At 41.7% G+C, this 23,735-nt stretch overlaps 2 protein-coding genes across 2 annotated transcripts; one reads left to right on the forward strand and one right to left on the reverse strand.

Moving 5' to 3' along the window:
* The first annotated feature begins 534 nt into the window (after positions 1-534).
* Positions 535-16,055, forward strand: LOC121504393 (zinc finger protein 252-like). Its single transcript, XM_041779109.1, has 10 exons — positions 535-859; positions 1,961-2,041; positions 2,420-2,576; positions 5,323-5,453; positions 5,538-5,779; positions 5,921-6,015; positions 6,099-6,229; positions 6,308-6,549; positions 6,622-6,725; positions 12,458-16,055. Exons 1-10 carry the CDS (start codon positions 607-609, stop codon positions 13,740-13,742), a joined length of 2,721 nt encoding a protein of 906 aa, XP_041635043.1. The 5' UTR covers positions 535-606; the 3' UTR covers positions 13,743-16,055.
* A 153-nt stretch (positions 16,056-16,208) lies between these two features.
* On the reverse strand, positions 16,209-21,436 carry gltpd2a (glycolipid transfer protein domain containing 2a). Its single transcript, XM_041779078.1, has 6 exons — positions 21,346-21,436; positions 20,629-20,693; positions 19,098-19,279; positions 18,558-18,744; positions 18,292-18,488; positions 16,209-17,953 (listed from the first exon to the last, which is right to left on the reverse strand). The coding sequence occupies exons 1-6, from the start codon at positions 21,434-21,436 to the stop codon at positions 17,725-17,727; spliced, it is 951 nt and encodes a 316-aa protein (XP_041635012.1). The 3' UTR covers positions 16,209-17,724.
* Between the last annotated feature and the right edge of the window lie 2,299 nt (positions 21,437-23,735).

Raw genomic sequence — 23,735 nt, forward strand, 5'->3', positions numbered from 1 at the left:
TCTGACTTTAATCTCAGAGTTCTGACTTTAATCTGTAAATTCTGACTTTAATCTCAAAATTCTGACTTTAATCTCAGAGTTCTGACTTTAATCTGTAAATTCTGACTATAAATTCTGACTTTAATCTCAGAGTTCTGACTTTAATCTGTAAATTCTGACTATAAATTCTGACTTTAATCTCAGAGCTCTGACTTTAGTCTCAAAATGTTGACTTTAATCTCAAAACTCTGATTTCAATCTCAGAATTTCGACTTTAATCGCAGAATTCAGACTTTAGTCTCAGAGTTCTGACTTTATCTTACATTTAAATTCCTCTCTGAACTCAGAATTATAAAATGCACATTTAATGTTTTTTCTTTAACCTGTCTAGAAAGGCTGTTGTTCATAAATCTCTGATTCCATTTCTTTCTTAGCTTCGTTTTTGAAGAATTAATTTTTAAATAATCTTTATAGCCTGCCCTTTAAACGCGGACTTTCGGTCCTCCTGCTGCATTGTTTTGTTTCTAGTCGGACACCATTAGCAGTCGCGCCACAGCCAGGAGGACCTCCGCTGCTGTAAATGTGAGAACAAAAACCCTAAAACCATCGGACTGCCTGAGGTTGAAGATGTTTTACTGGATGAAGAGGACCCGTGGAGGCTCGGAGGCCTTGGACGGGCTCGGGAACATGTCTAAGTCCGACATTCTGAGAGGAATCGTGAACGAGAAGCTGACCACGGCCGCTCAGGAGATCCTGGCCGTGGTGGAGAGGACGGTGGCCGGGTATGAGGAGGAGGCGGCGGGCTTCAGGCGGGAGATAGACCGGCAGAGGAGGCAGCTGGAGGTGCTGCTGCAGCCGAGGGTCACCCTGGAGAAGAGAGGTCCGTGTGTGGGTGAAGGTGGATGGATTATTTCATCTGCTGGTGGACAGTTATCAGGGTTCACCGCGGAAACTCACCAGAGAAACGGCTTATTTAACGGTTATCAATCCGCGGATTAATTTACTGAGTTAATTCAACTTTAACTGCTTTAACGTCCACAAACAAGTTATTTTCTACTGTTCGGCTCCCAAAAAGTTTTAATTATTCTTCATGTAAACTCTTTATGAGCCGTATTATTATTATTATCACCATTATTATTATAATTATTATCACCATTATTATTATAAATATATCACCCTTATTATTATAATTATATCACCCTTATTATTATAACTATTATTTATTATTATTATTATCATAATATATTTACTAATATTATTTTATATTTATTATTATCATTATTATTGTATATATATATATATTATTATTATTATTACCATTATTCTTTATATTATTACTTTTTTAATTAATATTATTATTATTATATATTAATAATTATGATCATTATTGTTATTATTATTATATATTTTATTATTATTATTTTTATTATTTTATTGCTATTATTACAATTATTGTTATTGTTATTATTATTATCACCATTCTTATTTTTTTCATTTATCTTTTTTTTATTATTAATAATAATGCCACCACATTATTTTTATTGTTATTACTATTAATATTATGTCGTTGTTTTTATTGTTATTGCCACAATCATCATCATTATTATTATTTTTATTAATATTATGTCGTTATTATTATTATTATCATAAGGACTTATAGGTCACCTGTACCAACATTTTAAGATTAAAAACACAGTTGACTTTTGGGGCCAATGTTGTTTTAGAGGTGTGTATCTCATGATGAGTGTAGATTAATGAGAACAAAAATGTTTTTTCGACTGCAGCACCAGGCTGGGACGTAATAAAACAGAAAAACATGAAATTAATCTGAATACTTTCTGACTGAGTTGTAAATAGAGCCTTTATTTTTAGTAGTGCAATGTAAAAGGATTCTTTGTTGACAAAAGATTAACTTGATTTTTGTGGAATATTTTCCAAAACACTCATATAATTTTCTCCTAATTCCTCCTTAAATTCTCAGCCCTCATCCAGGAGGAAGAAATTCATGATGTGGTGGTTTTGAGTGAAGAGGAGGAAGAGGAGCGGCCCAAACAGCCATCTGGTAAATGTTCTGTTTCATAAATAGATAGATAGATAAATGTGTTGTTAAAGACAGAAAAACTAGATTCAGATATGTGACTTTTATTTAAGCTCAAACACAGAGAAAAGTTTTCTAAAGCAATTACTTCCCAATGGTTGTGTGTGTGGACATTTATATAAAAGTAAAACTCACTAAGTTTCACTTTATTTAAACAGAATTTGGACCTCTGATAGACTCCATAGAAAACACTTCCTTCTATTTTCCTCTAGATTGTTTTTAACTGTTTTTGTTTTATGCAGACGATGGTGTTTCTGTGTAATCTCAGTAATTTGACATGACTCAGACTAACAGAAGCCCACTTCTGACCAAAGAGTGACCTCTGACCTCACCTTTGTACAGGTGCGGAGGACACTGAGAGTCTGGGCCTGTGGTTTGATGAATATGAAGACGATGATAATGTCGGGGATGAAGAGCGGGCTTCGGTGCATTTAACGAGTCCGAGCTCCAGACAGAGAAAAGAAGACCTGAAGGACCCGGACTTTCAGATAACACCCAGGTCAGAAATCCCAGTTTAACCAGTTTGTTAATTACATACCAGTTCACGCCCACCACCAGCAGCCAGAACTCCACTCAGCTAGTGGCTGCTGCTCTTTAACCCTCAGGTCCTCCTACAACCCTTTTAGGGCCTTTCGGTTGTATTTTTCCTCTCATTTCGGCCGTTATTATCTTGAAATTAGGATATCTGACAAAGATTTTCATTTTTAATTCATTCTGGAATATCAGCATTCACACTGTGTTGACAACATTTTCCACTGTGTCGACAAAAAACTGACAGTTATCCCCCCGGAGCCATTTTTGGCCCATTGACTTCCATTAAAACCACTTATTTTCATTCTACCGCCATTACTATATTGAAAAATGAAATCCTGTTAATTCTTCTGTAGTCCTGTCATTCAGAGGTTAAAAAAAAAAAAAAAAGATGCACACATCTAAAATCATGTCCAGATGTTGCCATTTTTTCCATGTTTGCAGAGCTGCATTATGGGACTTCTGCCTTCAGAGCTGTAGCTTTGTGTGTTTTCATTTGATTCATTCATTCTTAAATGATTGATAAAAGTTTTTTATTTCATGTTAAAAGGTGACATATTTTACCCTTTTAAGACAATCTTATACTGGTCTCAGAGGTTCCACACAACATGCCTGTGAAGTTTGTTGCTGAAAAAACACTCCAGTGTTGGATTTTTGCGTGTCTAAAAGTCCCTCTGTTTCAGCCCTGCTCATAACGAGCTGTTTCTGTGTCGGTGGCTTAAATGTTAATGAGCTGTTTGACCCCGCCCTTGACCACACCCCTCTCAGGAAATGGATGGGGCTTAATGCAGTGGTTCTCAACGTGGGGGTCAGGACCCCCTTGAGGGTCGCAAGACACTGAGAGGGAGTTGCCAGATGCCTTAAAAAACAAAGAATATTTTCAAGATTACATGTTTGCCACTTTACGCCAATTTTTGCCAACTTCTAACTTGTTTTCATCATTTTTCACACTAATTTTGCCACATTTTTGCCACTTAAAAGTCATTTTTGTCCATTTTAAACCCTTAACCTTTTTTTTTTGCCATTTCTAAACCAATTCTTGTCACTTTTCACCTATAATGGCCTCAGTTCAACCATTATTGCCACTATCACTATCAACCACTTTTTACGCCCATTTTTAGCCATTTTAACCATATTTCACTCTGCTGTGCCCATTTTTTGCCAGTTTAATCCATTTTGCTCCCCTCAAAAAAAATTTGCCACTTGTAACCCATTTCTGCTACTTTCAGAATCCAATTTCACCTCCTTTTCCACCAATTTTTGCCATTTTCAACCCATTTTGATTGTTATAAGAAAAATGCATTTACATTTTGAAAAAGGCTGTTTACCACGATGAAAAAGAATTTAACAAAATATTTTTTATTTGATAAGAGTTGTTATTATTCAGGTAAAATATCAAATACAGCTATCACCGCTTAACTTTACATTTTACCATAATTTTGCTGACCTTGTAGCGCCACATTATGTAATAACACTGCATTTTGTAATAATAGAATAAATTTTCAATTCATTATGTAATAACGCCACATTTTGTAATATTAATTCATTATGTAATAACTCCACAATATGTAATAATGTAATGAATTTTTTATTCTTTATGTAATAATGCCGCATTATGTAATAATGTAATACATTTTCAATTCATTATGTAATAACGCTGCATTTTGTAATATCAATTCATTATGTAATAACGCCGTATTATGTAATAATGTAATGAATTTTTAGTTCTTAATTTAATAACGCCACATTTTGTAATATCAGTTCATTATGTAATAATGCTGCGTTATGTTATAGTGTAATGAATTTTTAATTCTTTATGTAATAACACCGCATTATGGAATAATGTAATAAATTTTCAATTCATTATGTAATAACGTCACATTTTGTAATAATGTAATAGATTTTCCATTCATTATGTAATAATGCTGCATTTTTTAAGCCACTAAGCGGTTAGAGTTAGGGCAAGGTAGTAGGGTACACCCTGGAGCCCACCTTAAATCCTAGGGTTTAGGTTAGGTGTTTAGTCTAGAGACCTGAAGGGGGGTTAGGTTTAGGCATAAGTCACTAAGCAGTTAGCGTTAGGGCAAGGTAGTTGGGTAGAGCATACCTTGGAGCCCACACTAAGTCCTGTGGTTAGGGTTATTACATAATGTGACGTTATTACATAATGTGGCACTACAGACCTCCATGGTCCCCAACTTTGGCTGAGCCCCAGAAAGTTCTCCCCTTTATCCCCCCTTATGGACAGTCTTGTTTGCTCGTGACTATTCTTGATTGTGCATGGCTGTGTTCAGTCACCCTAAGGTCCAGTGGGGGTCCCCAGTCTCTGGCACCTTTATTTTGGGGGTCGCGAGCTGGAAAGGTCAAGAACCCCTGGCCTAATGGATCTAGGATCAGGAGAGGAGGGGGGAACTTTCCTCTAAGCAGGGAGGCCCAACCAAACTTGGGGGCGGGGCTAACTCCCCAGCACACATTTTCTGAAAGGTGTAGAAAGAGAGGAGGGATTTTTCTTATTCTTGGGGGGATTGTGGACAGGCCAGAAGCACATATTTTTATTAGAAAAGCCTAAAACAGTGTATTTTGCATCATATGTGACCTTTAATGTCTGAATATACCCAGTGACCTAAAAGGGCCTGAAGTGGAAGAGTGTGATTTTTCTAAACGGGGGTCTGATGGTTAACTCAAAATTTTTGCTGACAATTTTCATCCTGCAGGTTAATCTCCTCCAAAGTTCGTCCTGGGAAAAGAAAACCAGGCAGACCCCGACTCAGCGAGTCCCAGAACCACCTCGATCTGAAGATCCGCATCCTGGAGAGCTCCCAGATCGACGTGCTGTCCAACAGAGGTCTGTCTACAGAGATGTACTGATTTTTTTGTTTTCACTTACAACCTCAAACTTAGCCTAACAATGATCTCCTTCCTGTTCCAGTGTTCCCAAACTGTCCACTCCACGACCTGAGGTGTCCTCGCGGCCTGCAGGAGGCGGAGTTCCTGGAGCGTCTGAGGTTGACCTTCCCTCAGCTGGCCAATCAGGAGTCTTTTGAGTTCTTCACGACGGATAAATCGAGGCGGCTTTTTCCTCTGGTGGTGACGACTCGAACGCCTGAGGAGATCTGCAGGAGCATCCGGCTGAGTGGGTCGGGGAAATCTGCCCTCTACATCCGCATAAAGGTACTACGATAAAAGCTGAGGGTACAGTTCCAGTAATGATGAGACCAGGCAGGACAGTCTGGCTTGTATTGTAGGATATTTGGAATGAAACTGAGAAAAACTTCTGTTTCCGTCTGAATTCTGGGGTCTAACTTGTTTCAGACAGCGGGGGATCCTCAGGCCAGCAGCGACGGCGTAAACCTCATGCAGGGAGAAGATGTTTCTCCGTCTACATCAGCTGACCAGACGCTTACGGGGTGACCCAACAGAAACATCAGCTGTTTGACACCAGACATCTGTGGAATTTGATCTGATTTTAACAGCTGGTCTCGTCTTTTAGGTTTGCATCTCCTGGAGTTTCGTCTGAGAAAAGAAAGCGTGGCAGACCCCGCCTCGGAGAAGAGCCGACCCACTACCGTCTCCGGATCTGCATGCTGGAGGATTCCACGTCTGACGTGCTCTCAAAAGAAGGTGAAACTGTCAGATGTAACTCAGAATCATGTTCCACGGATGCAGAAGTGTCTACATTTCTTTGTTCTTTTCTTCCAGACATGCTGAAGTCTCCGATCCAGGACCTCAGCTGTCCTCGTGGACTTCAAGAGGAGGACTTCCTGTCCCTGCTGAGGTCGACCTTCCCTCGGCTGGCCGATGAAAAGCCTTTCCAAGTGTTCAAGTCGGACCGCAGCAGGCGGCTCCAGCGGCTGCCGGTGACGTCGATGACGCCGGACGAGATCTTCAGGAGCATGAGGAGCACCGGGGTGGAGAAGGCAGTCCTCTACCTCCGCCTGAAGGTCTTTATCCGGCTTCTTTTTAAAGGCTGAGGTCAAACGTAAGAGATTGTTACAGTTGTTTGTTTCTTGTAGACGGGAGAGGAAGAGGAGGAGGTCCACCTGCAGAAAAACAGCTCTGATTCTCCAGAAACTTCTGCTGTGAAGTTAAAAACGGATGAAGGTGGACTCACTTCAAGGTAACTCCGTAAGAAAAGAGCTAAAGCGAGAACATACTTTGAGACAGTCCAATTCCTCTGAGGTTCATTGGGTTTGTTAGAGCCTGAGACTCTGTGGAGCGTGGCTAACATTAGCAGTTAGCTCTGCAGGCCTTCGTTCCTCTTCACAGATCAGTATCGTGTTTTAATATTTGGCCTTTCCACTTTGGTTGAGTGCGTGAGTTCAACTCTCGACAGCCTACACGGCACTTTATTTCCATTTTTACTTTAAAAACAGCTGGTGAAGCGCCGGGGGAAAGCTCATTAAACTTTTTTTTGCAGAAGAGATGTTATGCACAACATATCATGCAATCATTCAGGTGCCACTTTTTTAGAATGGTCTACAAAAAATCCTACCTTCTTCATTTTCAAGGCTCCATCCTGGGGCCTCTTCTGTTTAACGTGTCCCTGGGCAACGGGAGGACGTTTAACAGGCAGAGCACAGCGAGCTGAGATCTGTGATGAGACCGACTGGCAGGTGAAGTGCCTCCTCAACCCCCGTATCTGGAAGGACACAGCCATGGAAAGCTGCAAAAGGGAGGACGAGAAACAAACCCCCAAAACAACCAAGTATTGAGTTGCAGAACAGATGTTCTCCACTGATGAAGGACACTGAATCTCCGTCAGACCATCCATCCTCAGACGGCAGGGTAATAGCATGTCAAACAGTAAAAGGCTACAGGGAGAGCTAAAGCCTGGGCCTCAAACGTTGATTGTGGGTGACAACGCTGTTAGAGACTTACAGAGGTGTGCAGTAAAAACACCAAAGTGATCTGTTTCCCCAAGGATTTGGTTTCTAACATGACGGAAAGGATTCTGCATATCGTGGCTGAACATCCAACCGTCAGGAACATCATAATACATGCAGGGTCAAATGATGTTTCTAAACAACAGTCTGAAGTGTTAAAACAGGACTTCACTGAGCTTGAATGCAGTGAGCTCTGTGAAAGCAGATGTGTTGATCAGTGGACCCATACCACCGGTCAGAAACGCAGAGCAGAGATTCAGCAGGTTGCAGGCGCTAAATAAGTGGCTTTCGACTGCGTGTACTGTCCATTCAGTACATTTCATCGAACATTTCCACATCTAAGCAAATGGGCTTTTCCTGAACAAGCCAGGAGTAAAATTGTTGGCCTCTAACCTATTTTACTTCCTGCGTCACTCATCAGTCCCCTCTGCAAAGGACTTTAAACAAAAGGAATCATTCTGGGAGAAAGACAAAACACAGAGGAATAAAACCCTTGAAGAGGAACAACATTCACCCCCACCTAAGGAGAGCTCTGAGCCAGAGAGGCATCAGAGTCTAGAGGAGGAGGGGTCTCCACAGGCCTCCATCCCCCTCAACAACCACGGCACCTATGACGGTCCACCTGCCTCACCCCCTCAAACCCCAACCAGGTCCCTCTCTTCCTTACTCTCCCTTTCTCCCTCCTCACCCCACTTGGAGTTCACTGACCAGATGAAGGAGCTGGTCAGTGCTGGACTAAGATGTACCACCGTCCCTCTCCCATCTTCTCTCCTATTAGCACCCCATATCGACCACCTCCACCACCTCTGACACAGGCTCCAAAGCCCCGTCGCCCAGCCCCCTCTGTCCCTCCAAGGAAGCATCATGTACTGTCTCCTCAGCCCGACAAGGATGATAAGGCTGCTTGTGTTCAAAATGTTACAAGTACAAACTGATGTGTTCTGGGTCAAGGCTGTGAGATTATCAGCAGTCATGAGTCGTCCCAGGCCAAGCCGGGGCCCTGTATGCTATCAGTTTACAAAATTCCTGTCCTGATGGGTCATAGAAAAACAAAGGTGAATGTGCTGAGAAACTGGGGGCACAAAAGTAACGGCACAAGATTGTCTAACTTGAAACTTATTCCCTGTGAATCACAGTCCGTCCCAAAAATAATAGAGGATGTTCCTACGACACTAAGACTAGCTTTGTTGAACATCAGATCTCTGGTTGGACAATCCTTTTTAATCAATAATTTTATCACCGAGCACAAAATGGATTTTAAGTTTTTAACTGAGATTTGGTTGGATCAAAATAACAGCACAGCTGTTCTTATTGAGTCAACCCCTCCCAACTATAGTTTTATTAGTGATGCCAGAGTGAATCGGAGAGGAGGTGGAGTGGCAGTTTTATTTAAAAACTCTTTCCAACTTAAAAAATCATCTTTCAGTAATTTTTCTACTTTTGAATGTGTGGCTCTTCAGCTGAAGTCCTCCCTCCAAGTTGTGCTACTAAATGTTAACTGTGCTGTACTCTTGACAGCTTTGGGCTGAGTCAGCATGTGTCAGAGCCCACACATAATAGAGGGCACACTCTGGACCTGCTTATCTCCAAGGGTCTGAACATACACAAAGTTGTTGTGAGCGATGTGGCCCTGTCTGATCACTGCTGTGTTTTCTTTGAGAGCTCTATCTCTGTGCACACAAGTAATCAGAGAGAAGTTATCATGAAACGACGCATTACTGAAAACACCAGTGAAATGTTTAACCATCTTTTTTCCTCCACAGCCACCCTGCCCTGTAGTTCCGTCAGTGAGCTGGTAGATACTTTTAATGCTAAAATGTTAAATGTTATTGACTCCATCGCTCCCATTAAGTTGAAGGTTGTCTCTAGCAAGAAAAGATCTCCATGGAGAAATGCCATGGTGGTGAAAAATGAAAAAGAGAGTGTCCAGATTCATTTTGACATCTATAAAGAGAAACTTCACACTTATAATCTACAGCTGAGGAATGCCAGGCAGTCCTTCTTCTCTGACATGATCACCAGAAACAAGAATAATGCTCCAGTTTTGTTTTCTACTGTTGAGAGATTAACAAACCCCCCTGTGTCCATAGCACCTGAACTTCATTCTGCCAGGGCCTGCAATGAATTTGCTTCTTTCTTTAGAGAGGAAATTCAGAATATTAGACTGGCAGTGAGTCCATCCACACCAGGATCAGGATCTGTGCTATGTCCATTTAAAAACAACTTAAACACCATGACACAGTTTAATCCAATCAATGACAAAAATCTGGAGGACATTTTACACCAACTGAACTCCTCCTACTGCCGTCTGGATGTTTTACCCACAGATTTTTTCAAAAAGGTCTCACATGTCATGGCATCCGATCTGTTACAGATCATAAACACGTCTCTGATCTCAGGAGTCTTCCCACAGACCCTGAAAACAGCTGTTATTAAGCCACTCTTAAAAAAGAACAATCTAGAGAAGACCTTAACGAATAACTACAGGCTGATATCAAATCTTCCTTTTTTAAGTAAATTTATTGAAAAGGCCGTGTTTCAACAGCGAAATTACTTTCTAAAAGTGAACAAGTGCTTTAACGTCTTCCAGTCAGGTTTTAGACCACATCACAGCACTGAGACCGCTCTGGTCCACATCACAGCACTGAGACCACTCTGGTCCACATCACAGCACTGAGACCGCTCTGGTCCACATCACAGCACTGAGACCGCTCTGGTCCACATCACAGCACTGAGACCGCTCTGGTCCACATCACAGCACTGAGACCGCTCTGGTCCACATCACAGCACTGAGACCGCTCTGGTCCACATCACAGCACTGAGACCGCTCTGGTCCACATTACAGCACTGAGACCGCTCTGGTCCACATTACAGCACTGAGACCGCTCTGGTCCACATCACAGCACTGAGACCGCTCTGGTCCACATCACAGCACTGAGACCGCTCTGGTCCACATCACAGCACTGAGACCGCTCTGGTCCACATCACAGCACTGAGACCGCTCTGGTCTAGGTGTTTAATGACATTCACTTAAACACAGACCATGGCAGAACTTCAGTCTTAGTGTTATTGGACCTCAGTGCTGCATTCAACACAGGCGACCATAATATATTACTTGACCGACTGGAAAATTGGGTGGGACTGTCTGGCACAGTTCTTGATTGGTTTGCATCCTACTTAAAGGACAGGGATTATTTTGTGTCAGTAGGTAACTTCAAATCTGAGCAGACCAGAATCACATGTGGAGTTCCCCAAGGCTCCATCCTGGGACCTCTTCTGTTTAACATCTACATGCTTCCACTTGCTCAGATCATAGAAAACAACAAAATAAACTACCATAACTATGCAGATGACACACAGCTCTACATTTCAATGTCCCCAGGGGACTATAGCCCCATACAAGCACTGGGTAAATGCATGGAACAAATTACTGAGTGGATGTGCCATAATTTTCTTCAGTTAAACAGAGAAAAAACTGAGGTAGTTGTTTTTGGACCCAAGGAGGACTCTCTTAAAATCAGCATTCAGCTCCAGTCACTTCAGTTAAAAACCTCAGACCAGGCCAGAAATCTGGGTGTTGTCATGGATTCAGACATGAATTTTAAAAACCACATAAAAACAATCGCAAAGTCAGCTTATTATCACCTCAAGACTATTTCTAGGATTAAAAGACTAATGTCACAGCAGGACCTTGAAAAACTGGTCCATGAATTTATCTTCAGTCGAGTTGACTACTGTAACAGTGTCTTTACTGGTCTGCCTAAAAAGTCCATCAGACAGCTGCAGCTGATCCAGAATGCTGCTGCTCGAGTCCTCACTAAGACCAAGAGAGTGGACCACATCAGTCCTGTCCTGAGGTCTCTACACTGGCTCCCTGTCTCTCAGAGAGTAGACTTTAAGATCCTCCTGTTAGGTTATAAAGCTCTGAATGGTTTAGGCCCAAAATACATCAGAGACCTTCTAGTCCAGTATGAACCATCCAGACCACTCAGGTGGTCTGGTGCAGGTCTGCTCTGTGTGCCTGAAGTCAGAACCAAACATGGAGAATCAGCGTTCAGTTTCTATGCTCCGTATATCTGGAACAAACTCCCAGAAAACATCAGGTCTGCTGAGAGTCTGAGTTCTTTTAAATCAAGGTTGAAGACTCACCTGTTCACTGCTGCCTTTGACTAAAAACTTTTTACTTTTCAAATTTTCTATTTTCGCTCAAAATCTGCGCTGTAACTTTAACTTTAATATCTGTTTTTATCTATATTGGGTTTTATTTGCTGTTTTAAAAAAAGTTTTTATGTGTGTTTTTATCTTTTTTTTATTTTACCTGCTGTTTTACAAATAAATATAATAATAATAATAATAATAATAATAATAATAATAAAATAATAAACTTTATTTGTATGGCACCTTTAAAAACAGAGGTTTACAAAGTGCTTTGACAACAAGCAGAATCACCGTTACAAAGTAAAACACAAACAACAAAGACATCACAAGAAAGAGAAAACCCAACAACAGAAGAACCCATGAAATAGGCCAACACTAGGGATGTGTCTATCTTGTGTGGGTCTTATTTGCTGTTTTTGATCACCTTTTACATGCTTGGTTTAAAATGTTTTCATTGTGTTTCTTTTTCCCTTTGTCAATGTATTTTAATGACCTGTGTGAAGCACTTTGAATTGCCCTGTTGCTGAAATGTGCTATACAAATAAACTTGCCTTGCCTCACCTACAATGGACCATGATTTTGCTGGCCCCCAGTTTGGCTGGGCTCCAGAACGCTCTCCCATTGTCCCCCCCTAATTCTTGAATGTGCATGGCTGTGTTCAACCCTCTTCAGATACACTGGGGGTCCACGGTCTCTGGCACTTTTATTTTGGGGGTCGCGGGCTGAAAAGGTTGAGAACCCCTGGTGTAAAGCACTTTGAATTGCCTTGCCTTGCACAAAGCTAACTTTTCATAATTCTTTTGCACAGATCCTTGGGTCAGCTTGTGGCCAGCAGAGCATCCGTCCTGTCCAGTAGCTCTAAAGAGACTGAGAACGTCGATGACGGAGATGCAGCTGAGAGCCAAGGGGACTCGAGCGACAACGAAGAGGCGAAAGACCGAGATGAAGAATGGAAACCAGATCCCGAAGAGAGCAGGTCAAAAACAAAGAGAGGTAGGGGTGTGAAGCTGATGGAGGCCAGTAAAGACCCATGCAGAGTCTGTGGCGTCGCGTACAGTATCCAGAGCAGCCTGGTCAAACACGCCTGGAATCACGTGGAGGAGGCGCAGAGGTTGTGTGGAGTGTGCGGGGAGAACTTCGAGTCTGTGGACCAGTTAAAGGAACACCTGAGGAATTACCAAGAAACTCACGACTGTGCATTCTGCGGGAAGTCTTTCCTCACCATCACTGGCCTGGAGCACCACACCACACGCCACACAGGGGACAGACCATTTAAATGTGACATCTGCAGCAAGGCGTTCGCACACAGGTACGCGCTGGGCCGCCATCGTTGGGTCCACGCACCCGTCAAACCACATAAATGTGACGTATGCTCGAAGGAATTCAGTCTGAAGGCTACGCTCCAAGCTCACAAGAAGACCCATGCATCAAAAGTCCGCTATAACTGCCCCATGTGTGGGAAGTCTCTGTCTGACCTGCGATCCCTGGCTCGCCACAAGGCAACGCATTCTGGAGAGAGACGCTTCGGCTGTGAGGTCTGCGGGAAGCGATTCAAGCTCCTGTACACTTTAAAAGCTCATGAGAAGACTCATGAATCCAGAGAGAGGCTATTCCTCTGCCACATCTGCTGCAAAAGCTTCTTCTCGAACTGCGGCCTGAAGGCGCACATGAGGACGCACAGCGACGTGCGCCCGTTCCCCTGCGGCGTCTGCGGGAAAGGCTTCGTGTCCAACGGAGAGCGGAAAGTTCACATGCGAATCCACACTGGAGAGGCGCCGTATGGCTGCTCGCAGTGCGGACGCTACTTCAAGCGAAAGACTCACCTGAACTCGCACTTGAGGAGCCACCTGGGCCTCAAACTGTTCGTGTGCAGCGTCTGTGGGAAGGCGTGCTCTCGACAGGAACACCTAAACGTCCACATGAGAACGCACAATGGGGAGAGGCCGTACCAGTGCAACTTCTGTGACAAAGCCTTTACCCAGGGTCACTGTCTGAAAACGCACATAAAGACCCACCACCACCAGGAAACCCAGCTCATGAACGCCCTGAAAACTAAAAGTCCAGATATGGATGATCTGATGAAGTCAGAATGACCAAAACATGTTACTACTGAACTCATCGAAACACTCGAGGAGGGAGGGTTTTCACTCCACAACCCTGGAGAAGTGCCGGCCATTGTTGCTCTTTGGTTGGGGTGCATATGAAGACTTAAGTGAATTTAGGGATCTCTTCACTGAGCACTTACCCTTTTAGTAGGGCACAAGTATCTTCTGTTTACTTTGAAATTACACTAAGAACAAAAAAAAAAGACTTGGAACAAGCATCTACTGAAAGGTTTTTTCTTTCTTTTAACAAACGGACACTAGGTTAAAAAGGTACTTGTATTGTTGCCATAATTCCACAAGCTGGTCTTCTTTTCGAGTATTCCTCTTGGCACAGTTGTGTTAATGTTCACTGCCATGTTTGTGAACCAGAAAATCCTGCAGCATTTGGTTGGACATGCTGCTGGCTCTCTTTGGCTTTTGTACGTATTCCATAGGAGGCACCCCTATCCACAAATATAAATTATATGTGATTATTTAGAGCTAAAGTTTGGGGAGGCTCTGACTCAATCAGAAGCAGTAGAATAAAAGCATAGACACCACACACTTGAGGATTAGTTGGAAGAATAAACAGTTTTGACAAGCCTTGAATTGGGCCATGCCCCCATGGTCGGGGGGGGGGGGGGTGTATTGGGCCTGAAGTTGTCTTGTGTTGCAAGACTGGACTCTCAACTTCTGCTCTGTTTTGGTGGGTAGGCATCAAGCAAAAATAGTCTTTTAAGTGTAAAACCCCTCAATTTTGAGTGCCATCTTACCCCTTGAAACAGCATTACATCAGTTCAGTAACAAATGTCCTACAAATACCATCGAAAGCTTTGTGGAAAAATGTTTAGGGGACTTCAGGAATGTTCTGGCTTCTTCTAGGTATCTCTGCTCTGCAACAGACCTCCCCTCCTCCAGGCTGGCTCTCCAAAAGCAGTGGCGAGCCAGCCAAGAGAGCTGATCCTGTAGCACTCCTGGCTGGCTCACCAAGACAGTCAATAGATTTGACAGTGTTTTCTGACTTAATGATGCTTACTTAGGGTTAAAATTTTCAAAATAAACTCAATTTCTACCCACTTGACTGTGTTGTAGCTGCAGTAGGAGAAGATGCAAAAGCTATTTTGTAAAATAAAAAAATGGGAAAGTAAAACAGTTACATTGAGATCTTGTAAACAATAATCAAAGTGTACTTAATGGAGGATAGAAAATACATAAACAATCAATTGAAGAATGTAAAAGTTGATTATTTTGGTTACAGCAGCACTTGGATTGAAACATGGGTATATTTTCTTGGTTTTCATTTAATAAAGAGAAAACAAAAACTAGCTAAATTGTTCACTGTTAAAATAGTGATTTGAAAGAAAATTTATTTCAGTATAAAAGATTTTATTTGCTGTTGGTGTACAATGTTTGCTGGTGTCATCATTTTAATTTATTTTTTCTGCTTTTTAACATTTCTGATCAAAACTGAAAAAAATTTGATTTGAAATGTAATTTTACAACAAAGCTAGTCAGATTACTTTTTGCTTTGAATTTAATCATGACAATTTTCAGTACATTTAGACATCTCAGAAATGTATCAGTACATCCCAAAATTATAAGAATATCACTTAAAAGAAGGCATTAATAACCAGCGAAATCCATTAGACAAAATAGATCATTTAAAGCGTTAATAATAAATTATGTCTCTCTGAACCAATCACAGTTCAGGTTTGTCTATAAGTCTACCAATGACAAACATACATATGACATATTTTTTATTAAAAAAAAATCAAAGTTTACTGTCGTGAAAAATTTTGGAAGCTAAATTTTAATGTTGACTAATTCTTGAACAAAAAATAAATAGTAAATGAATAAATGTGTTTTTCTAATAAAAATTAGTATTTATATGACAAGGCTCCTAAATACTGTTTTATTAGAACTATTTTGGTCCATTTCTTTTGGTTTCACATAACGGTCCTGGGCCTAGATCAGAGAACACTTGACCCCAAAGATGAGGCACTTTGCCCAAGTCCACTTGTAGAGTTACTCTAAAGCCAGGTGTACACTGCGATTTTCCTGCGATTCAGCCACGAATTTAGCCACTTTGAAGTCAGGACGACTTTCATATTGGATCGGGCATCGTTTGTCGTGCTGTGTACAGGGGAGTTTGACGGCCGACCACAGCCAGACTACGACCCCACGACCTGCTCCCGACTGTTCGGGAGGATTTCTGGCATGTTCGATATTTTGGTCATACGACTTCAGACACTTCACAGTCAGAGCAGAAACACGAGCAGAATAAAAAACTTTGGGGGATTGTTTTCCTTTGTAAATAGTCAGACAACGTCCTAAATTACCATGACTACGGCTAGAATGACTTTCTGATGCACCCCCAGTATGATAAAGTAAATAAACGAGCAGGAAATAATCCTATCTGCAGACCTGCAGCTGACACAGACTGTGATGCTGTTTGTGTGTGTGTGTGTGTGTGTGTGTGTGAGAGACAGAGAGAGATGGTGGGAGAGGGAGAGAGAGAGCGGGAGAGATAGATGGGGAAGAGAGAGAGAGAATATGACTGGAGACACTTCACCCTGAGTGTGTGAGTCTTTAAAAAGGAAGCTGTGTGGGTTTCTGTCACAGTCTGTCCCGATTTCAGTCGCACAATGTGAGCACTCAGGTTGTGCCGACCATAGGATCGTACAGTGTGAGCACACAACTCGTGCGCGATGGTCGTGCATCGTAAGCAATTCAGTCGCACAGTATGAGATGATATTCTGCCACGACTGTCGTATGGTCGGCTTGAAATCGCACAGTGTACACCCGGCTTAAGGTACAATTCAAGCCCAATAAATCAGTACTCATGAGTGAGTCGAACGGTAAAGTCGTTCTAAACATCTCCTGTCTCTTTTACAGCTGTCAGGGTCCGTTTCACCCTCTGAGATATACAGTAGATGTGGAAGTAGGGAGAGGGCATCCATTGGATTAGGATGGGCAGAGCAATGTCAACCAGAGTGGCTGCCATGGTTGGTTCTCTTTTTATTCTTCTTGGCAGATTTGTAAACCAGCTCCATGCACACCCCCACCTACCAGAATGTGAACATTCACTAGTGTGATCAGGCACGGAATAACCCTTTTATTGTGAAAACAGAGCAGCAGGAGAGGGGAGCAAACATGCTTGGGTACGGCATGAAACAATCAAGGGTAATATAAAAACCCTCTCTTATCACCTTGACATTTTAACATCCTAAATGTGAAGAAATAACTTTTTCAGTTCATTTTACATTGAAATGTAAATTTACTTGAACAAAAGACAGAATGATAAAAAAACTTTATTTACATTAAGAACTCGTTTTAGCCTTAAAACTTTGTTTAGTGATGTTTGAGTTACGACAAAGAAAGATGACCTGTAATGACTTCTGATAGGCTAAATCAGAGAATTTGATTTCAGATGTACTTCTACTTCCTGTTGTGTTTGTAGTACTGAAGGTAAGCTCATCACGTTCCATTTACAGTGAAACGTTTTTATATTTGTTCTCAAAACATTTTATCTTAACTTTTTTTATGGCTCTTAATTTTCTGTTTGAATGTTGCATTCAAGGCCTGTTGAAAATGTGATTATTTCCCAGGCTGAGTACTTCTTACATAGACACTAAAGGTATGTAATAATCTAATGTTTTTACTGAATGTGACATCAGAAAACTTCCAAATCCCACAGGGTCCTGAATGCAGCATACGGTGCCTTAAAGTGCATGTTTCCTCAGCAGTATTTTTCAGTTCCTAGCAGTAAATCTGGTTTTGTCTTTACTCCTGCAGCATACTACCCACAATCACTGTAAAATAATATGCGTCTGCTTGTTTGCTCTGTATAAATGTACACGACCAAAATAAACAACATTCTGAAGAAAATACAGAAATGTGTTCAAATAGACTAATATTTTCAACATCTGGAGCGCTTCAGTCGTGTCTCTCTTTCTCTACACTTACACAGATTTAACTAGGCGTGCTGCGTTCAGGGCAGCTCAAGCATTTTCTGTTCAGCAAGAATTTTCTGCGTTTGCGTGTGGACGAGCTTTAGAGCGTGGATGACGATGCGAAGGACAGGCGTGGCCTCTCGCTGGCTCGTCACACACACCAGCTGCAGGAAGTAGCGTCTGTCTGGGAGGGCAAGGAAGACCAGCTCTGCAGCCTGACGGAGCATCCAGGGGTGGTGGGGCGCCAACGCCACTTTATACGCGTCTCTGAGGGGAGAAGACGTTGTGTTAGCTCCCGACTAGCTTCTAGGAAAAAAGTATTTCCCCCTTCCTGATTATAATATAAGACAAAGATAACATGAGTAAATACAAAATTCAGTTTCTAAACGACTTAGCTAGCTCAAGGACCTGCTGCTACCAGTTTTAGCTACGTAGCTAAAACTGACATCATTTGTCAAGTTTCATCAGCTTTAGATAAAAAGTTGTTCTAGTCTACATCTTAAATTCTACATATTTCTGGGTAATCTGACTGTATTTTCAGAGTATTGAAAGGAGACATTGCTTTGTTTTCTGACGGTATATCTTGTCCCTGAACACACCGTTACCTGCTCAGCTCTCCAGGTGTTTTAAATTGCCCGTCAGCGTCCGGTCCTTCAGCCAAACCCTCCAACATGAGCCTCAACCACAGCAGTGAGCGGTGCAGCCGCAGCAGAGTCCTGCAGCCTGAATCTGTACGGCGGGAGAAGTCAACCACGCCCTCTTTTAGCTCCGCCTCCACCATAGATCGCACTGAACGGTACGCCTTCAGAAGAACAAGAATATCAGCTCCAAACAAATCATCAGTCTATATCACTGAGGGATGTTTTTAAACACTTTCTTCTCTTACTCCTTTTTTAAGCCCAAAGGATTCTGGGGTTTGTAGTCCAGAGTGGTCGGACGGACCACGTTTCCCATGAGCCTCTAGGCTGTGTTTGAGCGACAGCTCTCGTATAAGAACAACCTTTTCTTTGACCTTCTGAGAGAAGAAACTGACCATCGTCCCGAGAGACTCCATGAAGCTGGAAAAGATGATCCAGGCGTAAATTCAGTTTTTAGGCTCTTCTGCTGGTTTGAATGTCTGATTGAGTTTAATGAAGTTTGGACTACAGCTGTCAAATGAATTAAGTTTGAGTAATCTCTAAATTTCTGTCGTTAATCCTGATGAATCTTCCTGTTCTGAAATTCCACTATTTTGCAATTTAAACTAAGTTTAGGACAGTACAAAAATACAAAATAAAACAAAAACAGAGTAACTTCCTGCTTCTAAACAGACCTACTTTTATTTTGAAAGCAAAAGGAGAACTAAGGGTAGTTCAGAGACTGTAACATCAACCTAACAACAGGATAAACAGAACTTGATGAATTGTTTTACTTGAGCAGCTGATCCCAGCTCTGCAGGTACGGCTCCAGCAGGACGTCATCGGCGTCGGCCAGGCTGGACTTTAAGTGCTGCAGAAGAAGCCGAGCCTGGAACGACTGGCCTGGACAGTCCTTGATGATGGCCGGGGCTTTATCCAGGTCCACCCACTCTGCAGGGACCAATGGAGAGTCCGGCTAGGGGAGAAATTAAAAAAGAGTGAAGCCTATGGAGACTGTTAATAGTAACAGTATCTGGGTTTCCATTACAGTTGTTCGCAAAATAAAAGCGATATTTCTTAAATTTCCATTAAGTACAATTGTACGGTGGCATATTTCATTCACTTTAAAATAACAAAAAAAAAATCCTCCTGTTTTTATGACATACTATCTCATAAACACAGAAATTTATTTATTTTTGAAATTCCTGTTTTTACGAGATACTATCTCATAAAAACAGGATTCCCCCTGACGCTCTCCTACATGACTGGTTGCTGCATTTATCAGCCAGTAATTAGAGGTGTGGGGTTAAGAAGTAGTCAGAATCTTTCAAATCCTGAAAGATGTTGATCCAGTGCATATTGTTTCCTCAAAAATCCCCACCAGTTCTCTATGTGTTGGTTATGATTGCTTGAGCCGTACAAATAGCATCTGTGTGAAAACTCATCCACATGATCATGTCTCAGAAATATCTGCATCTGCTCCACGTAACAGTTCTCTGTCCCTAGGTCTGATCGAATTCTGTTTTTACGATTTACTATCTCGTAAAAATAGGAAATTCAAAAATAAATAAAAAATTCTGTTTTTATGAGATAGTTATGTCGTAAAAACAGGATGATTTTTTTAGTGAACGCAATACGCCACCGTACAATTGCGCTTTGAATGTGTTTCCATTGAAGGGAGTTTTGGGCGTAGGCCTTGCAATTCTCGTAAAATCTCATCTGTGTGTGTGAATCCGGTGCAGGGAAGCTTGACGTTCAAAACCTGTTGCGTGTTGGTACAGTTTTGGTTACATCTACGGCGGTTGCCTTGATAATTTTGAACAAAAGAAGAAGGCAGCGGATGATAGTTCCGAGGTAAAGTCCGTATGTATGGCAAAAGCCATGCATAAGGGTATAGGTATGATGTTAAGAAAAGTCTCGTCTCTTCTTCTGTCCACACGTACCTCGCCATGTTGTCTTGGAGTGACTGGTCGTGACACCATACGTCACATTTTGTGACTCGTAAATGCGGAAAAAGTGTTTCCATTGCACTTTTGTGATATATTTCTATATCGAAACACCTGAAAAACCTCCTCATGAAAGCGTAAAAACTTTAGCGATATTTTAGGGTTTTTTCGAAATTCAGTTGTTTCCATTACCAGTTTTTTATTGCGCTATTTAGCTTTTGTGCATTTCCAAGTGTAATAGAAACCCAGCTAGAGACAGAGAAACAAACATGTTTAGTTCTCAGTGGTAAAAAAAAATAATAATAACTCAGTGTAATAAGTAGAGAAACATCTTGGAGTTTTAAGGTTGAAAAAAAAAATTGTTTTGTGTTAGTCATACCATTTGTTGGTAAAAACTTAAACATGGCTGCCCAGGACCGCCACAGTCTCTGAATCTGCCCTGAGCTGAAGAGAGAATAAAAACACAAAGAAACAAATCAGTATCAATTTTCCTGTCTCTTCATAAATAAATAATTATGGAGGATAAATAAACAGAACACAACGCCCAAGATAATGCTATTCTATTTACTTAACCAAATCTTTTAAATCAGGAGGGATTATTTTAATTTTCACCTCCATGCTAATGGACTAACTGTAGCTTCATCTCTGCTAGATAATGAGCTAACTAGCTAGTCTCTTTAGTTTGAAACTGAGCAAATAAAAACAATTAAATCTTGCTTTTTAGCATTTATTTATTTGGGTTTTACCCTCAACTTTAACACGGATGGTGACATGGCTAATGTTAGCATGTAGAGCTACTGTTGCTAATGGTTAGCATGCTAACTGTCTGAGTTAAGCTGAAAGCTTTGAGATAAACTTCCTTTACCCCCAAAAGAAAGATTACTTTGGTCTGTTTTCCAAGATATGAATTCAGAATAAGTAAAAAACAAAGATTATGAGGGAGTAAGCAAGCCCTGAATGTAATCACCACTAGGGGGCAAAGGTGAACATTTGTCATCTGATAGTATGGGTCAGATTAGTTTGATTAAAAGCAACATAATTGTTATTAACTGTGTGAGACAGGAAAAGAGGAGGAGCCACCGTGGAGGAAACTCACGTAACCAGAAGGAGGTGATGAAGAGGAACATAGCCAACATGGCCGACATTATCAGGAAGCGACGCAGCATCGTCCGTTTGAGGAAAACCATGGTGACCTGAACTCACACACTTTCACTTTGACTCCTGCTGTTTAAACACTCGTAAACTTCCACACACTCCTTATTAACACGACTCCACAAACATGGTGACACATACTCGCTCTTCTCTTGCCGTCTCAGTGTTTAAGGTAGTTTCTTGGCTTGCTTCCGCTGGTATCAGCCCTCCCTGACCTTTGAACTTGATCTTTGTCCTACAGGAGTGTATCTGTAGAGTTTTATTACACACAAACACAGACAAATGGCACTTGAGTGACTTCCTGGAAGTCTCTATATGGTTAAAGAGTTTACTAATCTGACATTACATATTAATTTTGGCAAAATGTAACACACAGTATGCCACAAAATTAAATACATATATATGTATATTCTTCTGAATTGCAACAGATCTATAATACACATTAGACCAGTCTGCTTTTACACACTGTTTCCCACAATGCAAAGCACCAACCAGTCAAATATCAGAATAGCTGACAGCAGCAGGATGCTTTGGGATGATACATCTGACCTGAAAAATGCTTCAGAATATCATGGAAGGAGCTGAATAATTTTACTGGGAGAAGGAATGTCTGGGTGGGCTTGCTTAGCATGTTGCTACTTGATGGATGGATGAATAGATGGACGGACAGACGGATGAATGGATGAATGGATGGATGGATGGATGGATGGATGGAGGGCTGGGTGGTTGGACGGACAGTTGGGTGGTTGGATGGACAGTTGGGTAGTTGGATAAATGAGAGTTGGGTGGTTGGATAGTTGAGCAGTTGGGTGGTTGGACGGACAGTTGGGTGGTTGGACGGACAGTTTGGTGGTTGGATAAATGAGAGTTGGGTGGTTGGACCGATAGTTGTGCGGTTGGATGGACAGTTGGGTGATTGGATGGCTGGAGAGTTGAGCGGTTGGATGGCTGGGCAGATAGTTGTGTTGTTGGATGGATAGTTGAGCGGTTGGGGGGATGGTTGGATGGATAAGAGGGGGACAGCTGGACAGAGAGATGGGTGGATAAACTGATGGGTGGATGGACAGATAGTTGGGGGATTTGATGGATGAATGGTTGGATGGGTGATTGGAAGAGTGGATGGGTGAATGGATGGTTGGATGGACATTTTTGTGGTTGGACAAATTGATGGATGATGGCTAGTTGGGTGGGTAGTCGATTGGTGATTAACGGACAGATGGTTGGATGGACAGTTGGGTGGTTAGATGGATCCTTGAGTGGTTGGATGGACAGTTGGGTGGTTAGATGGATCCTTGAGTGGTTGGATGGACAGTTGAGTGGTTGGATGGATCCTTGAGTGGTTGGATGGACAGTTGAGTGGTTAGATGGATCCTTGAGTGGTTGGATGGACAGTTGAGTGGTTAGATGGATCCTTGAGTGGTTGGATGGACAGTTGAGTGGTTGGATGGATCCTTGAGTGGTTGGATGGACAGTTGAGTGGTTAGATGGATCCTTGAGTGGTTGGATGGACAGTTGAGTGGTTAGATGGATCCTTGAGTGGTTGGATGGACAGTTGAGTGGTTAGATGGATCCTTGAGTGGTTGGATGGACAGTTGAGTGGTTGGATGGCTGGAGAGTTGTGTGGATTGATAGTTTGGGGGATTTGATGGATGGATGGTTGGATGGACTGATGCATGATTGGAAGAGTGGATGGATGGACTGACGGATGGTTGGATGAATTGAAACAGGGACAACCTTAGATCATAACACTTCCATCCTCATCTGTCACAGATGAAAAATCCTCAGGAATGTGGAGCATCTGTGAGTTTAAGGTCTCTAGTAAGAGCAAGCAAGTCAAAGAAAACAAAAGTCTCAGAAAACTGGAAAAAAATAATTTATTGGTGGTAAAATGGCACATGTAGCACTGAAAAACTGTAGAGATTTATACATCACATGGTGTATTCAACAGTCCATTTACAGTTCATCTGATTCGTCGACTGATTGATTGATTGGCTGATGTCTTTGGCGTATGAGTGTGTGTTTCTGTGCGGTTTATTTGTGCATACTCGTGTTTGTGCTTATTCTCAGTGTAAACCTAAGGGTTTTGATCAGGGGAACACTACAGGTTAAGTATAAAAATTATGGCTTAGTTGGGTAAAATTAGGACTTTTCTAACATCCCTTACCTCTAGTAATGTCAACCACACCTTCATATTTCTATTTAAGGAAAATCTCAAGGAAACTAAAGGCTTTATTTAGAGGAAATGAAGGTTAATCTAAGGGAAATAAAGCTGCAATAACAATAACATATTATCAATAAATGAAAAATGTTCAACTGTAACTACGGGTTTCTCAT

This window comes from Cheilinus undulatus, linkage group 22 (genome assembly GCF_018320785.1).
Source record: "Cheilinus undulatus linkage group 22, ASM1832078v1, whole genome shotgun sequence".
Lineage (NCBI taxonomy): Eukaryota > Metazoa > Chordata > Actinopteri > Labriformes > Labridae > Cheilinus > Cheilinus undulatus.

Bases quoted from the DNA above. Each gene is read 5' to 3' on its own strand.
- LOC121504393 (XM_041779109.1), top strand. From the start codon at position 607: ATGTTTTACTGGATGAAGAGGACCCGTGGAGGCTCGGAGGCCTTGGAC. The intron at 6,230-6,307 runs GTGAAACTGTCA...CTTTTCTTCCAG, and splicing joins TGACGTGCTCTCAAAAGAAG to ACATGCTGAAGTCTCCGATC. The intron at 6,550-6,621 runs GTCTTTATCCGG...TGTTTCTTGTAG, and splicing joins TCCTCTACCTCCGCCTGAAG to ACGGGAGAGGAAGAGGAGGA.
- gltpd2a (XM_041779078.1), bottom strand. From the start codon at position 21,436: ATGGTTTTCCTCAAACGGACGATGCTGCGTCGCTTCCTGATAATGTCG. The intron at 18,489-18,557 runs GTTTAAAAACAT...GTTCTTCTGAAG, and splicing joins AAGGAGTAAGAGAAGAAAGT to GCGTACCGTTCAGTGCGATC. The intron at 17,954-18,291 runs GTAACGGTGTGT...TTCTCCCCTCAG, and splicing joins ACACCTGGAGAGCTGAGCAG to AGACGCGTATAAAGTGGCGT.